The 17905-nt window shown below is 36.8% G+C and overlaps 1 protein-coding gene across 1 annotated transcript; it reads right to left on the bottom strand.

Annotated features, from left to right (window-relative positions):
- Positions 1-567: 567 nt before the first annotated feature.
- On the bottom strand, positions 568-12836 carry LOC113054904 (plasticin-like). The gene is made up of 9 exons (XM_026220686.1): positions 12156-12836; positions 8340-8400; positions 7950-8045; positions 3980-4147; positions 3760-3885; positions 3305-3525; positions 3163-3212; positions 1176-1249; positions 568-975 (listed from the first exon to the last, which is right to left on the bottom strand). Exons 1-9 carry the CDS (start codon positions 12647-12649, stop codon positions 895-897), a joined length of 1371 nt encoding a protein of 456 aa, XP_026076471.1. The 5' UTR covers positions 12650-12836; the 3' UTR covers positions 568-894.
- Between the last annotated feature and the right edge of the window lie 5069 nt (positions 12837-17905).

The following is a 17905-nucleotide window of genomic DNA, read 5'->3' as shown; positions in this document are numbered from 1 at the left end:
TTCAAGACCGGGACAGATTTAAATGAATTAATTAACATTATTGAAAGGGAAATGACAGAATTAAAGAAATGGTTTGATTATAATAAATTGTTTTTAAATTGGGATGAGACAAATTATATGGTTTTTGGAAATAAGGGAAAACATGAATGTACTAGTTTAGTTATTTAGGATGCAAATATTGAATGTGTTTCAGAAATTAAATTTTTGGGAATTATCCCAGACAGCAAACTTAATAATAATAATAATAATAATAATAAAAACGGCGAGCCATGTCTTCTTCATGCTGTTATTCAGCATTAAATGTTTTTTTGTTGTTGTTGTGTTTGTAATAACTTCATGGCTGAATAAAAAAGAACTTGAACTTGAACTTGAAATTGAAATGCCTACACTGCCGGGCATGTGAAGACCACAAGGAGTCTAAGGCAGGACATGCTCCCTCTGGATCTGGGAAAGTTTCCGATTCCGAAGCTGCTGATTAAGTGAATGGGTCCAAACTAGTCTCTATGGCATTTACATTGACTTTCCAGCAACTGTCATGTCATGGACAATAAGCCAACTTCTGTTTACATACACTTTTATTTGAAGATAATATTGATGTGAACTTCTGAAATACTGTTTTTGATGTATGTAACTGCGTTTGTTTGTTGGGCATCTTGTTCGTGACTTTATTTAAGCCTGCATACATGATTTATTTGTTGAGGCTTTGTAATTTTATGCTCACATGTAGTAATAGCACCATATTATACACAATACTTAGTCAAATGTTTGCTGATTATTCACTATACTGCTACCATCATTGTAAACATCATGTGTGCTTACATTTTACTATTACAGTTCCTTTAAAACTACAACACACAATTAATAATTCATCAAGCATTAATTTATCTGCACACTCTAATCTTTTTCAGGAGCTCCTTGACCATGAGAATCTTTTTCTTCATCTCTGCTCTTTTCCTTGGTAGATTCTTTCACCACCTGAGCAATGAGCAAAAGAATCAATCAGATATATGCTACATATGTTACACATGTACAATTGAGAAAAACAAGCAAAGGCAAACAAGCTATAACTTTAAACAATGAGAATAATGAGTGATGGAGCTCTTTTGCACTGGTCAGTTGATTGTTAAAGGAGCTCAGATGTGTGTTTTAGTGAGACTGGAATCAAAATGTCTCACCTCTCCATCAAAAATCTCAACAGTCTTGATTAGGACTTTCTTTCCAGGTCCAGTATCAGAAAAATGACCATAATCTGTTTAAAGACATCACACATCAGATACTTTAAAAATGTTACACATGGACACATGTAAAAGGATATGAAATAAAATGAGTGGAGACATGGAAACGATTGTTTACCCCTTGTCTCTGTCCATTATTATTATCATGAGTAACTACAGTAGCAAACAAAAGTTAACTAACTTTCTTGGAACAGATTCCATATCAGCTGATAGAAGGACATGTGACCTTTTACACAAAGGAATAGTTCACTCAATCAATGCTTTTTTGTAAGAAAAATAACCATATTTAAAACGTAATAATCAATTTAATGTAGCTTGCGCTCACTGTTGTACACAGAAGCAGCTCCGGGTTGATGACGTATGGAGGTCGGCGTAGTGCATGCGCCACTCAGAAATAATGAATGCAGAAGCGTAGGGGAGAGATCAAATCAAAACAACGGTCACTAATTAGAAGTTCAAAATGAGGATTTGTAAAGAATGTCGGAGGATTTCGATATAAGCCAAGAGGAGACTTTTCCTTTGCTAAAAGTAAGAAACTTTGGTTCCTTTGATCCTGTAAACAAACGTCAGTTTTCACAAGACTCACAGGCACATTTGCAACACTGACTTCAAACGTCATCAGCCCAGAGCGGCGTCCTTCTTTTGGCTCGAGCAACATTAAAGTGATTATAACATTTTAAATATGGTTATTTAACAGGAGGCCTTTGTTCACCCCCTGGAGACATCTGAGACACTTTTTTTTTATGGATGGGCACTTTTTATTTAAATTCTTATGGACTGATGCACTGATGATTTTGGACTCAACCAGTGTTGGGCAAGTTACTCTGAAAATATAATCAAATTTCTGATTACTGATTACTCCTTTTAAAAATAATCACATTACTGTTCTGATTACTTTATTTCAAAAGTAATTAGTTACATTACTAGTTACATTACTTTTTTCTCTATGAAATTTATGAAATCCCATCATACACGCTCCCAATAAATATTTGTTATTGAAGCATCAACATTCACAGAACACTGTTATTTTTAACTAAAGCACACGGTTGCTGCGTGCATGGTTTGGCAGAATGCAAGCAAAGAGCGCTGCATTTATAATCTCTAAAAGACATTTCAGTTCATCGCAATCTCACAAATTTTTATATGAACACAATTAATATATGCATAATTAATATTTCATAATGTCTACAATTCTTGTGTTATTATGAGAGGAAACAAGAGCATGCAAATTTCAGCACTGCATTGTTCAACGCTGCAAACACGTGTTATAGCCTGAATAGAAACTCTGCATACACTTGTGCCTGCTAATCGTTTATATTAGTTCATGTTGCTTTTGTGCAACAGATGAATAACAATTTATTTCTTTGACATATTTTATGTTTAGATATTTCTATTTTACTGGAGTCCCATGAATCATTTTATTCTCCCAAATCCCGCACACACACTCTCTGCACTCATCTATCAAGTCTTGTCCCACGCGCTGCACTCTGTTGTGTCAGGTGTCACGGGAAAAGGTCTCTAATCCACTGGCACTTGACCTGACAGTGTGTGTGCTACATCCTTACTACAATCTCTAAATTATAAAACACTGCTTTCTGTCAGCAATGTGACGCGGCAGTAATGTATAGAGACCAAAGATTATTTTTAATACAACTCTGACTGGATTCATCTGAAAGAATAAAGTCATATACATCTAGGAGGACTTGAGGATGACTAATTTCTGGACTAATTTTCATTTTTGGGTGACCTAGACCTTTAATAAACATTAATTCAAAAGGGTTTGCTTGGCTGGTATATGTGTGTGATTTTACAACCCTCTTTTTAATTTTGAGTGAACTATTCCTTGAACACCTTCAACCATTCCATCCTTGCTTTAATGTTTCAAATATAATTATGTTTATTATGTTATATGTTATGGTAGACTCACCACTACTGTATCCACTTATTGAAGGCATTTTCATGATAGGAACCACGATTCTGAAAGGTGCAGTTTGAAGGTCATCAGTTGGACAAAACAAATACTTTACACACAGAAATGTGTTAAAGTGGCTCATTGGCATAACTCTCACCGGTTTTCCTCTCCCTCCAGGAGTTTCCTGTAGGTGGCAATCTCAATATCTAGGGCCATCTTAACGTTGAGCAGATCCTGGTATTCCCGCAGGTGGCGTGACATCTCCTCCTTCAGGTGCTGTATCTCGTCTTCCAGACGGGACATAGTATCTTGATAGTTTCTGGCCTCTGCAGCAAACTGCTCTTCCATTTCTCGCATCTGCCTCAGCAAAGCCTCATTCTATCATCACAAACACATACAATATTATAAATAAGGGAATATCCTAAATGTATATTGTTTTACATGACAACAGCAATACACTAAATCTGATCAAGAACTTGCATCAACTAGACAGTTTATATCTCAATTAAAGCGTAAGTAGTGAAACACCTGAATCAATTTCTATTTTTTTATCCAAAGCTTTAGGCAACTTGAAAAGAAAGATGCATAAATTATTTTATTATATGTAAGTACAGTGCTCTTGAGAGAATCAATATCGCAGTTCTGGGCTTGAATTTGTCTCCTCAGGTCATTGGTCTCTTGCTTAGCCTGTCTCATGGCCTCAGCATTGCGCTTAGCTGAATCAGTCAGGTCAGCAAACTATCAGAGAAAACACAAAGATGATCAGTGCGTTTTACAGTATTTTACCAGTGTATTATCAGTGACACCATGGCTCCTCGGGATGTCAACTCACCTTGGACTTGTACCACTCCTCAGATTCCTGCATGTTTTTGGTGGCGATACTCTCATACTGAGCTCTAATGTCTCGAAGAGCTGCTGTCAGATCAGGGCGGCTGGACGTCTCTATCTCCTCCATCTTCATCTGCTGACTCTGAACACTCACCTGTACATCCTGAATTTCCTGCACATTTAAAATACACAGATTATTTTTAATGCTTGCATGTACACGCCATGATATTTTGTAAGAATAAGGGTTTCTCACAATAAAAATAATAATATTATTATTTTCATAAAAGCAAGTTTCAATGTATTCCTCTCAGGTCTTAAACACTGAGTACAGGTCAGAAACTGGACATGTCTTGAGACTGGACATGTTCCTGCATGTATTGTCAAGCCTCTGCAAATGATCCAGAATGCAGCAGTGAGGGTTGTCTTCAATGAGCCAAAAAAAGCTCATGTTACTCCTCTCCTCATCAGGTTACACTGGCTACCAGTAGCTGCTCACATCAAGGTACTGATGCTTGCCTACAAGACGACCACTGGCACGGCACCAACTTACCTAAACTCACTGGTTAAATCCTATGTGCCATCCAGAAGTTTGCGCTCTGCAAGTGAACAACGCCTTGTTGTGCCATCCCAAAGAAATTCAAAATCACTCTCACGGACCTTTTCCTGGACTGTGCCCAGCTGGTGGAATGACCTCCCAATCATAATTCGTACAGCTGAGTCTTTACTCATTTTCAAGAAACATCTAAAGACTCATCTTTTTCGCATGCACTTAACCTACTAACACCAGTACTTTTCCTTTTCTTGTCTTTTTCATTTAATAAAAAAAAAAAAAAAAAAAAAAAAAAATTATATACACCTGGCTATGTGTTCTATACTAGACTAACTGAGACTTGTCATGGCACTTGTATTCTGTTGTTGTTCTCTTGTTGACCTGACTGCTTCTATTGTTCTCATTTGTAAGTCGCTTTGGATAAAAGCATCTGCTAAATGATTAAATGTAAATGTAAATGTAATGTCCGCTCGCTGGACACAACTGACCCTGTAAATACACTTTAAACCTACAATAAGAGCCTATACTTTCAGTGAAAACTTTTTTACTTACATATTGTTAGTTTATGCTGATAATTACACAGAAAGGTATATTTTTCTTATAATTGTACTTAATCTTTTGATCTTTTGACGTATTTGAAATACATTTATTTCATACTAAGTATTCTACAAATACATTTACATATTTATATACATAATAAAAATACAGAGAAATTGTACTTTTAATATACAAAATACTTAAAGTCTGCTAAATTGGAACATCAAATTTTGTACTTAATGCAATTTAATTTTGCATACGTGGTGCTGAAGTCCAACTATAGACATACTAAAGTATTTGATTGTGTATGCTTAAGATACAATTTAAATATCTTGCATTTAAAGACAGATATTATTCAAAAGATCCTCATCAATAGTGACATTAAAACACATTTTAGGCTTAATATTAAGAAATGTGCATTGTGCAATTAGTATTCCAAATAAATGTTACCAGTAATTATAATTTTTATATCAGTAAGTCTAATGCGATATTTCAGTAAATATGTTAATACATATTAATTATACTTAGTATGAAAGCTGCATGGTCTCATTAAGGCCTGGATAATGCTGAAATAATGTCACATGTATTTTAACCAATTAAGTTGGATTATAGCAAAAGTGAGTGTTGCAACTTTTCTAAATGACTTGACTTTTTATTTTATTTTTTTGTTGCACCTCCTCGGTTGGTAGAGCACCTCTTTTTTTTACAGCAATTTTTGTATGACTGTACTTAGCATGAAATAAATGTATTTTAAATATAATTATTTTTTACTAGGAACAGTTCACCCAAAATTTAAGAATCTGTCCCCTTTAACTCACCCTCAAATTGTTCCAAAGAATATATTTCTTCTTTTGAACATAAAAGAAAATAATTTGATAGTGAATGGAGAAAAAAATACTATGGATGTCACTGGGGACAAGAAATTGGTTAGAAGAACAAAACTGATTGAGATTTCAAATGACGTGAGGGTGAGTAAGTGATGAGAGAATATTAATTTTTGGGTGAACTATCCCTAGTAAAAAAGGACTTGGCTACTGATAAGCTACTGATGGATTAATCTATTACATACTATTTTTCCCCCAGAAATACTGGCTTCTTTAAGGTAATGCACAAGCAGGTGCATCTCAATAAATTAGAATGTCGTGGAAAAGTTCATTTATTTCAGTAATTCAACTCAAATTGTGAAACTCGTATATAAAATAAATTCAGTGCACACAGTCTGAATTAGTTTAAGTAATTGTGATGATTTTGGCTAAAATCTAACAAAAACCCACCAATTCACTATATCAACAAATTAGAATACTTCATAAGACCAATAAAAAATAAAAATAAAAATATTTTAGGTGAATTTTTGGCCCTTAAGAAATTATGTTAATTTACTGTACAGTTTGTGGCACTGCTGAGGTGGTCTGGAAGCCAAGGTCTTTGACAGTGGTCTTCAGCTCATCAGCATTGTCTGGTCTCTTGTTTCTCATCTTCCTCTTGACAATAGCTCATAGATTCTCTCTGGGGTTCAGGTCTGGTGAGTTTGCTGACCAGTCAGCACACCAACACCATGGTCATTTAAGAGCCTGTCCTCCAGCAAACACCTTATTACGACCTATATTTACATTTTAAAGTTAAGCGGCCTCTAGCGGGTGTAAAAATAATGACAGTATCGAATTGCGTTTGTCCTCATGAAAATGACGTATAACGTCATTACCAATCAAAACGCACGTTTATGTAAATTCAATGTGTGGACTTTTTATACCGAACTCACACTAATTTGTGCATATTTTACTAGGTGTCTTATTCGTTCGAAATGACCACACCTAGCCCCACCCCTAAACTTAACCCTCACAGAAATCATGTTAAATTATGATTTATTAAGCATGAAGTTCTCCGAAATTTCTTGGTAAACAGGTGCAGTGACTTTGGTTTTCAAAAAACACAATCGACCAACAACAGCAGATGACATTGCACCCCAAATCATCACAGACTGTGAAAACTTAACACTGGACTTCAAGCAACTTGGGCTATGAGCTTCTCCACCCTTCATCCAGACTCTAGGACCTTGGTTTCCAAATGAAATTCAAACTGGCTCTCATCTGAAAAGAGGACTTTGGACCACTGGGTAACAGTCCAGTTCTTCTTCTCCTCAGCCCAGGTAAGACACCTCTGATGTTGTCTGTGGTTCAGTAAATCTCTTGACACATCTGTGTGTGGTAGCTCTTCATGCCTTGACCCCAGTCTCAGTCCATTCCTTGTACAATTTACATGAATCGATTTTGCTTGACCATCCTCATAAGGCTGCGGTTCTCTCGGGTTGTGCATCTTTTTCTTCCACACTTTTTACTTCCACTCAACTTTCTGTTAACATGCTTGGATACAGCACTCTGTGAACAGCAGGCTTCTTTGGCAATGAATGTTTGGGGCTTACCCTCCTTGTGAAGGGTGTCAATGATTGTTTTCTGAACAACTGTCAGATCAGCAGTCTTCCCCATGATTGTGGAGCCTAGTGAACCAAACTGAGAGACTGCAGGTGTTTTGAGTTGATTAGCTGATTGGCATGTCACCATATTCTAATTTGTTGAGAGTGAATTGGTGGGTTTTTGTTAAATGTGAGCCAAAATCATCCCAATTAAAAGAACCAAAGACTTAATCTATATCAGTATGTGTGCATTGAATTGTATTTCATAGACCAGATTCACAATTTGAGCTGAATTACTGAAATAAATAAACTTTTCCAGGACATTCAAATTTATTGAGATGCACCTGTAGATATTATCCCTATAAACATACATTACATGTTTATCTTTACAATTCAGCTTTGATATAGCTTTGGGAATTACAGTAGATTTTCGCATTTACCAATTCATTATTTCTTAATTCAATATTTGTGTCTCACCTCATCATGCATCTTTTTCAGGAACTCAATCTCATCCATCAGAGACTCAATCTTTCTCTCCAGGTCCAAACGAGCAAGTGTGGCATTATCCACATCCTTTAAGTACAAACAGTCAGATTAATACTACTGTTATATCTGGTTTTAAATATATATATATATATATATATATATATATATATATATATATATATATATATATGTGTGTGTGTGTGTGTGTGTGTGGGTGTGTGTGTGTGTGTGTGTGTGTGTGTGTGTGTGTGTGTGTGTGTGTGTGTGTGTGTGTGTGTAACATTGTATTAGAGTGCTGCAGGGAGGATGTAATAAAGAAACTCATATACAGCATTCAGTGGAAATATACAGTATGTTTTAAAATTCTATCCATCTCATTACCTTACGAAAGAGGGTCAAATTATTCTCAGCTTCCTGTCTTTTCTGCATCTCCTCATTTAACCTGCACATAAATATAGGAAAATAAAAGTCAACTTCAATAAAAATCAAGGTTTAATACCTTTACCCAGAATAAGAAAAAAATGTAATTACATTAGTATGCTCTTAGAATCATGTAATCCATCTTTTATTTAATACTGGGATGGGTGAGAGAGGGTCCTATGTCTGAAGTGAAGGTCGTAATATAAATATAAAATCTTATCTGGCAGAAAGTCAGAGAAGTGATTAGCTTAAAAGCATCTGAGATTACATTAGTGCCGGTTGGGTGTAATGTTCCTATTGCAAATGTAATAATATATTACAGTATGCTTTATCGGTATTATGATACATTGCTCAAAGAAAAAAAGAAGAATCACAACATGTATTAAATGTAAAACTGTTTTCACTACAAACCAGTGCAATATCAAGCAGCAAAAGCTGACTAGCAATCCGATCTTGCAATTCCAGATGAAACTGTGTTGAAGCATCTGCTTGTTTAAACCAAATCTGTAAATTTTGCTCCTCCCAAAATATTAAAACAATAAACATGAGAGGGTGTTCAAAGCTATATGACATGACAGCTGGATATGACAGAGCTAATAACTGAGTAACTGAGCAGCTGCCGCAAATGAAACTGAATGTAAGTCGCAATTGCAATATATTGAAAGCGGCAATCATTTGTATATTTTGCATTATATTATATAATATATGTATCATCAATATATTATTAAATGTATTCAAATATATAAAATATTAGAAAATAAAAAGGGAAAATAATGTATTACAATATATCACAATATATTTTAAGAAATATATTGGTAAATATATTTTCCTTTCGTAAGTGAAAAACATGTCTTAAATGAAAGTCACTTAGATAACTTTATTGAATTTTTCTTATTTTTTATATTTTTATACAACTGCATACCAGTGTGAGTGTTGAACAACATATCACAGTCATGTCAATATTTGAGAAAAAAATACAATTCTCACTACCTCAAAGGCCACAAAATGATGAGGAAAAAATTGTAGAATCTATGGTTCACTGTAAAAAAAAAAATAATAATAATAATAATCTGTGACATTTATGGTAAAATACCGGCAGCGGTGGTTTCCAGAACTTCAACATAAAAAATATTGTAGCAGAATTTTAGGTTTTACAGACTTCACTTAAATTCACAATAAAAAAAACTGTATTTCATTAACTGATGTAATGCTAATAAACCAGACTGTAAAAAAAATATTGTGATTTTAACAATAAAAGTGTAAAACTGCTACAGTAAAAATCTGTTAGTTATCAGTAAGTTTCCATACAATATACGGTGAATAACTGTAATTATATTTAATGCAATCTTAAAGTAAAATACTGTGAAAATCATATTTCTTTGGAAGTTAAAGAGAAAAAAGTCATTATATAATTTACAGTGAAAAAAAACATTAATTGACACTCCCAGAATTCCCTGCATGATACACTATTAAGAAGTGCTCACCTGCAAATGTTATCTTAGGGAGGTATTTTTTTCCTCATCTAACCCTTAAAGGGGGGGGGGTGAAATGCTATTTCATGCATACTGAGTTTTTTACACTGTTAAAGAGTTGGATTCCCATGCTAAACATGGACAAAGTTTCAAAAATTAAGTTGTACGTTTGAAGGAGTATTTCTGTTCCAAAAATACTCCTTCCGGTTTGTCACAAGTTTCAGAAAGTTTTTTTCGAGTATGGCTCTGTGTGACGTTAGATTGAGCGGAATTTCCTTATATGGGTCCTGAGGCACTTCTGCCGGAAGAGCGCGCTCCCGTATAGCACAGCACTGAGAGCACAACAGACTTCACTGATCAGAGCGAGAGCGTCGCGAAATGTCACAAAAGAAGTGTGTTTTTGGTTGCCAGGGCAAGACAACCCTGCACAGATTACCAAAGAAAAACAGCATTAAGGGACCAGTGGATGGAGTTTATTTTTACAGAGCATCAACGGAGTTGTGCAAGTGTTTGTGTTTGTTCCCTGCATTTCGAAGATGCTTGTTTTACAAACAAGGCCCAGTTTGACGCAGGATTTGCGTATCCGTTATTTCTTAAGGATGATGCAGTCCCAACGAAAAAGGGTCACGATCGTGTGTTGGAACCGCAGGCGGTGAGTAAAACTGCTTCAAATATCTCTGTGTTGTTAACTTAGCTATCGGCGCATAAGCACATCAAGTAAACAACATGCGATGTTGTCATCAAACTGCACTTTCCACATGTACACCTTAAAAAAAAAAAGACGACAAAGGGGAACTTAGTCATTTTCCAAAACCGCTAAGCAAATATATACAGTTTCAGTACATACCACATAGAGACGCTGTTGTTGCTGCTGCTCTTGTTAAATTTCAGCCTCTGGAACTGATTCTGGATCATAAATATACGCTGAATCTGACTGCTAGCCATGGTTTGTTTTGGTTTGGTTAAAGCCTACTGGCGCTCGTGATTCTTTAGCTCCGCCCACATGTCACGCCTCCAGCCGGTCGTGTTTTTCTGGGGAAAATCGGTACAGACTATCTTTCTCTTATGAATATAATAAAACTAAAGACTGTTTGGAGTTATGAAGGATGCTGTACTACTCTATAGGTACTCAAGATTAACAGGATACTGAGTGAAAACGAGCATTTCACCCCCCCCCCCCCCCCCCTTTAAATTTCATTTTATCACAACCTAATGCATAGGTTACTTAGGTTCATAATTTTGTGCTGAATGAAATCAAATAAATGAGATCTATCTATGAATTTAAACTGAAATTGATGTCCATTACCTATTAATTAATATTTTAAGACAATGTCACTCTAGAAAAATGTATGTTTTACACAGTTGTGTCTCTTTTTTGAGGATTCCTCCCATTTCTAGTCAGAGAAAACGTCTCTGCTTGGAAATCCTTTTATTAGCATAACCGAGGCACAGCCCTATGTGCACAGTAGCATATGAAACAATGTCCTGATAAAGACTGAATACAGGCTGTGTGTGTGTGTTGAGCAGTAGTTGTATAAATGCCTCATCCATTAGACACAGTCGAACTGCATTATATATGATGGCGAGGATGATGAAGATGACGATGATGATGATGGGAGGGTCCCTGCTGCAGTTTCTTTGTCTCTCTTACTTTAATTTGCTGCCACGCCCATATAACATGAACATCATTATGTAGAGATGCTGTTATTTTTAAAGATATAATATTAATTTATTCAACCATAATTACCTCTGAAGTGGTATCTGCAAAATTTCCCCCACTAAATCAATCTTTTCTTTTGTCCTCTGTATCTAAATAAACATATTTTCTATAAACATAGGATTCAATCCTGAATAAATTGAAAATAATCTATATTCAGTTCAGTTCAATAACCATAATATATATATATATATTACAATTCTGACAAATAAATAAAAGCTTAATCTTTCAGAATACAATATGTATTGTTATAATCTCATTTTGGCACATTTTGTATTACCGTCTTTCCTCAGCCGAACATAAAATAACATGTTTTGAAGAATGTTAAAAACTAAGGTTTGGAATGACATGAAGATAAATATGTAATGAAGATATTTATATACTGAACACTAATATACTGGCCTGTGTCAAACATTTTAAAGGTCAGAAAACGTAAAAAATAAATAAATAAATAGATAAATAAATAAATAAACAATGCATATAATATCAAAATTAACAATATAATATAAAAATTATTACAATATTTTCTTAAAGGACTTATTTGTAATTTGTAATCTATCCCATACAAGCATACACCAGCACACACACCTTTGCTTGAGCAGAGCCACATCTTCGGCCAGGTTATCTCTCTCCACCTGCATCTGGTCTCGGTCTTTGCCCATCAGCTCCAGGTGTCTGCGCAGCTCTCTCATCTCCTGCTGGCACAGCTCATGGATACGGCCTGATGGCCCTTGATGCTGGTCCTTATACTGATCCAGCTCCAGAGTCAGCTTCGAGTTCTGCTGCTCTAAATACCGCACCTTCTCTATGAAGCTGGCAAAGCGGTCATTGAGATGCTGTAGTTCTCTTTTCTCATTGCTGCGTGTGGCAAGGAACTCCTGATTGATGGCCCCTGCCGATGAGAAGTCCAATTTATCATAAGAGAGACGGGGGGCCGGAGCACTGGAGCGGCTCCTGAAGTCCACAGAGCGGGTGGGAATAGAGGAGGAGATGTAGCGGCCCCCTATGTGACTGGACACAGGGCTATAGACAGGCATCCCGAAAGTGCGATGGTGAGAGGTGCGAAATGTCGAGTGACTCATGGTTTTGCCTCTAATCGTTGTTTAAACCTTTTATTTAATGATTTACCTAGTGTTTCTTCCTCTTTGTCTGGTCTTTTTCTCTCTTGCAGTTTTGATCAAAGCTGAGTCACAACAGGATGTGAGACTGCGGCTTTTATGGATGATGCTGGTCAGTTTATCTGAGCTCCACCCAGCCCAGCCCAATCCCAATCCCCAAAGCCCCTGATCTCACCATCTTTCACGTATCGATCATTCATCCTCACAGTCACTCCCTCTCAAGCCCACCCTGGGCACTTCTCTGACTCTCTCCACTTGAGATGTGAATTATTGCTACAAAACACTGATAAATCAACAGCTCTATGTTTAATTTATAATGTTAACGGGACTGAAAGAATTGTCATTTTTAAACTGTGGAAGTTAAATGAAATGCAAAAGAGCAAAAATGAATCTCCTAAATATCTAATGATCCCAGAACTTACCGTAACATCTACATCAAGACTTTCCATTGGGCTAGAAGTATAGGACAGAAAAAAAATAAAGATAGAGAAAGATCTAACTGGTCAAAAATGTCTAAGAAAGAAAGACCTTTCTGGTTGAAACGCTGCTCTGAAATGCTTGCCTTTTTTTTTACTCCCTAATATTGGTATCGGCACTCAAAAAACCCATATCAGTTGGGCTCTACTAATTGTTTACATATTACTATATTTCATGATTTCAAATGCAGTTTAGAGGTTTCATTTTCATTAGCTGGCTAGGTTAATAAAATTGTTTTAAATGAACCCTGTATATCACTTAAGAAACAAAGCCTTTCTACTGTATGCAAACATATCCTAAACAGACATCTTTGACCACTGCACTTGTGTCTCGCATTTTCTGCCATGTCAGGTTAAAAGATATTAACTTTCTTAAAATATGTGCCTCGAGACATGCTGTGTCAGTGGTTTTCAGTCCTGGTTCTGGGTCCATCTCTAGGGTTTACAGAGAATGGTCCGAAAAAGAGAAAATATCCAGTGTGCGGCAGCTGTGTGAACAAAAATGCCAAAGGTCAAAGGAGAATGGGCAGACTTGTTAGAGATGATAGAAAGGCAACAGTAACTCAAACAACCACTCGTTACAACCAAGGTATAAGGAATACCTCTGAACACACAATGCATTGAACCCTGAAGCAGATGGCCCGCAGCAACAGAAGATCACACCAGGTACCGCTCCTGTCATCTAAGAACAGGAAACAGAGGCTACAACTCGCGCAGGTTCACCGAAATTGGGCAATATAAGATTGAGAAAACGTTGCCTGGTCTGATGAGTCTCAATTTCTGTTGCAACATTAAGATGGTAGAGTCAGAATTTGGCATAAATAACATGAAAGCAAGGATCCATCATGCCTCATCTCAACGGTTCAGGCAGCTGGTGGTGATGGTGTAATGTTGTGGGGGTAATTTTCTTGGCACAATTTTGAGCCCTTTAGTACCAACTGAACATTGTTTAAACACCACAGTTTACCTGAGTATTGTTGCTGACCATCTCCATCCCTTTATGACTACAGTGTACCCACCTTCTGATGGCTACTTCCAGCAGGATAATGTACCATGTCACAAATCACAAATAATCTCAGACTTGACAATGAGTTTACTCTACTCAAATGGCCTCCACAGTCACTAGATCTCAATCCAATGGAACAACTTTGGGATCTGCTCCACAGCTTTTCCACAACCTAATTTCTATAAGACGCTGCTGTAATGAACATGACTCCGCAGTCTCCTCCCTGATGGCAGCAGACTGAAGAAGCTGTGTGACAGGTGGGTGAGATCACCTGTGAGGCAGAGGGCTTTACTGGTGAGACGGGTACCATAAATATCCGGGAGGGAGGGGAGAGAGACACCAATGATCTTCTCAGCCGCTCTCACTATGCGTTGCAGAGCCTTTCGGCAGGACGCGTTGCAGGCCCCATACCACACAGTGATGCAGCTCGTCAGGATGCTCTTGATGGTGCCTCTGTAGAAGGTGTACATGATGGGGGGCGGGGCTCTGGCTCTTCTCAGTTTCTGGAGGAAGTAGGAACGCTGTGACGCTATGATTTCTTGGCCAGTGCTGCTGTGTTGTCGGTCCAGGAGAGGTCCTCTGTGATGTGCACACCCAGGAACTTGGGTTGCACCGTTGATGGTCAGAGGAACGTGCTGAGTGTGTGCTCTCCTGAAGTCAACAACATATCCTACTTCTTCTCCACGTTCAGAACGAGATTGTTGTCAACTCACTCCTGTAATGAAACCCACCACAGTCGTGTCACCCGCAAACTTAAAGAGGTTGGAGCTGTGTGACGGTGTGCAGTCGTGGGTCAGCAGAGTGAAGAGGAGGGGGTTCAGCACACATCCTTGGGGGGCCCCAGTGTTCAGTGTGATGGATGTGTTGTTGCCGAACCATACTGCCAGAGGTCTTCCGTAGTGCCTTAGTCTCTCTTTTGACCAAATAAAAATAAAAATAAATACTTTTTATATTTGTCATTCAGATGACCAAGAATATCCACATTTTAGAGGGTGACCATGTCAATTAAAAAATATTTCTATCTATCTATATATATACACACAGAGAGAGGCGCACACACACACAACCAGTTAAAAGTATAGGATCAGTAAGACTTGTAATGTTTTTTAAAGAAGTCTCTTATGCTCATCAAGGCTGCATTTATTTGATCAAAAATACGGAAAAAATAGCAGTTATCTTGCAAAATGTTATTATAGATAAAATTATGTTTTTTTTTTATTTTAATATCCTTTAAAATATAATTTATTTCTGTGATGCAAAGCTGAATTTCCATCAGCCACTACTCCAGTAAAGTGTCACACGATCCTCACTAAATCATTCTAATAAGCTGATTTTTTTAATTTGAATGTTGAATGTTGGAACAGTTGGAAACTGCAACCATTTTTTATTCAGGATTCTCTGGTGAATAAAAAGTTTAAAAGAACAGCATTTATTCAAAATATGAATCTTTTCTAACAATATAAATATTTGTAATCACTTCTTAACAATTTAACAATTTAACACATCCTTGCTGAATAAGTTTTCATTTCTTTAAAAAAAAAAAGAGATAATACAAATTTACTGACCCCAATCAAGACATATATTAAAAAAGGGCTTTTTCCAAAATAAAATATATCTAAAGTTACAATGGAAAGGGAGGGATTTATATCAAGTATAATTTATTATTTTTTTATGAAATTAATGACAGCAACAGGATTGACATTATAGGCACAGGAGGACTGATCCAAATAACAGCAATGACAGGACACACATTCTTCAGAATACACTGCACATATTTGATTACAATATATTGTAAATTTTTACTGCTTTAAATTTTCATTATATTGTTTTGCACTTGGCATAGTTGTATTGTTGAAGCACTTAACGTTTCTAAAAGAGATATAATAATTTAAGTGTAATTACATCATGCATCCATCTGTTTGTCTGTGAGTGTGCCCCCTCACATAACTTAAAATATACTGATCTGGTTCAATTATTAGGAAAGGTCTTCCCGTGATCATCTGAAACCAGACCAAGATCTTGATGCTGTAATTTGGTTTGACTTTCATGAACATTGCAAGATTGGCGCGAGGACCTGCAGTGAACTTAATGCTCTTGTTTGTAACCACATTTACATGGATGCATAACTGACAATGAGTTAAGGGAGGGAAATAGGTTATACTGAGACTGATCATCTTTTACCGGTCATTATCTGTATCAAGGTCCTCTTTGTATCATAGGAGAAATTTACACATGTATGTATTTATTGCAAAGGCACTCCTTGGTAAATTACCATCTTACATTACAAACTTTTTAACTTTTTATACTAATGGTTATGGTTCCAGATCGCAGCTGCATCTTTGTTTAAAAGTCCCAAGAGTATTCACTGAATTTGGAAAGCATGCGTTTTTCTTTTTATGCCCCTGTTTTTATGCCATCTCTTTAACCTGGTTTAAACATAACACACTAACACATTCCTTATGTTAAAATCCGTTAAAGGATTTTTAGGCTGCATTAATTAGGACAACCGGTACCAGGAACACTTCCCGTAACAGCCGATGTACTTTCTACATCGTTAGAAGAATGGCATCTACGCTAATATTTGTCTGTTTCTCTCTTGCTCCGAGGTCACCGTGGCCACCAGATCCAGTCTGTGTCCAGATCAGAGGGTCACTGCAGTCACCCGGATCCAGTACGTATCCAGACCAGATGGTGGATCAGCAACTAGAAAGGACCTCTACAGCCCTGAAAGACAGCGGAGACCAGGACAACTAGAGCCCCAGATACAGATCCCCTGTAAAGACCTTGTCTCAGACGACCACCAGGACAAGACCACAGGAAACAGATGATTCTTCTGCACAATCTGACTTTGCTGCAGCCTGGAATTGAACTACTGGTTTCGTCTGGTCAGAGGAGAACTGACCCCCCAACTGAGCCTGGTTTCTCCCAAGGTTTCTTTCTCCATTCTGTCACCGATGGAGTTTCGGTTCCTTGCCGCTGTCGCCTCTGGCTTGCTTAGTTGGGGTCACTTCGATTCCAATTATGTCGTTGATTTGATTGCACAGATGCTTTTTAAACTGAACTGAGCTGAATGATGACAGCTGAATTCAATAAGGAACTGCCTTTTTGCATCATTGACACTATTTTCCTATTTAATGCTGTACAGTTGCTTTGACAATCTGTATTGTTAAAAGTGCTATATAAATAAAGGTGATTTGACTTGTCAGTAGGATAAAAAAAATATTCAAATGCCACATACAAAAACAAACTCAACCCAATGAATTTAGATTCTGTAGCGCTTACAAAAACAAACACACACAAACTGCATTGCTTTGAATTCCAAACACTGCCAATTTCCAGACTCTATAAATTGCTAGAAGAGCTGTTATCTTACTGTGACTAAACTGAAGTTATCTGAGAAGTAGAACACACCATGAGCTCCTGGTGTCAATGAACAGCTTCTTTTTGAGCCACTTGGAAACTTTGTGAGTCACACACTGTTACAGCCTGCCACGTCATCACAAGCACCAAAGTTTCAGTGATGTTACACAATCCAAAAACATCAGATTTTCAAATAAATAAAAAATACATTCAGTAACCTTTCTCCCAATATTTGAATCAATCAACTCTTATCAGATTGTTGATGTCAAAGTGGCCAGTAGCTTCAACTGCTGATGTCAGTTCGGTGTCCTTTGTTGGACTGACTTCTGCTTTTGTGAATCATTTGACCTAAAATTAACAAACTAATTTGCAGCAAAC

Source organism: Carassius auratus, chromosome 36, assembly GCF_003368295.1.
Source record: "Carassius auratus strain Wakin chromosome 36, ASM336829v1, whole genome shotgun sequence".
Taxonomy (NCBI): Eukaryota; Metazoa; Chordata; class Actinopteri; order Cypriniformes; family Cyprinidae; genus Carassius; species Carassius auratus.
The sequence above is the reverse complement of the archived record's forward strand: the minus strand, read 5'-3'. Positions and strand labels throughout refer to the sequence as shown.

Bases quoted from the DNA above. Each gene is read 5' to 3' on its own strand.
- LOC113054904 (XM_026220686.1), bottom strand. From the start codon at position 12,649: ATGAGTCACTCGACATTTCGCACCTCTCACCATCGCACTTTCGGGATG. The intron at 8,046-8,339 runs GTAATGAGATGG...TTGTACTTAAAG, and splicing joins ATTTGACCCTCTTTCGTAAG to GATGTGGATAATGCCACACT. The intron at 1,250-3,162 runs GTGAGTCTACCA...GTCTTTAAACAG, and splicing joins AATAAGTGGATACAGTAGTG to ATTATGGTCATTTTTCTGAT.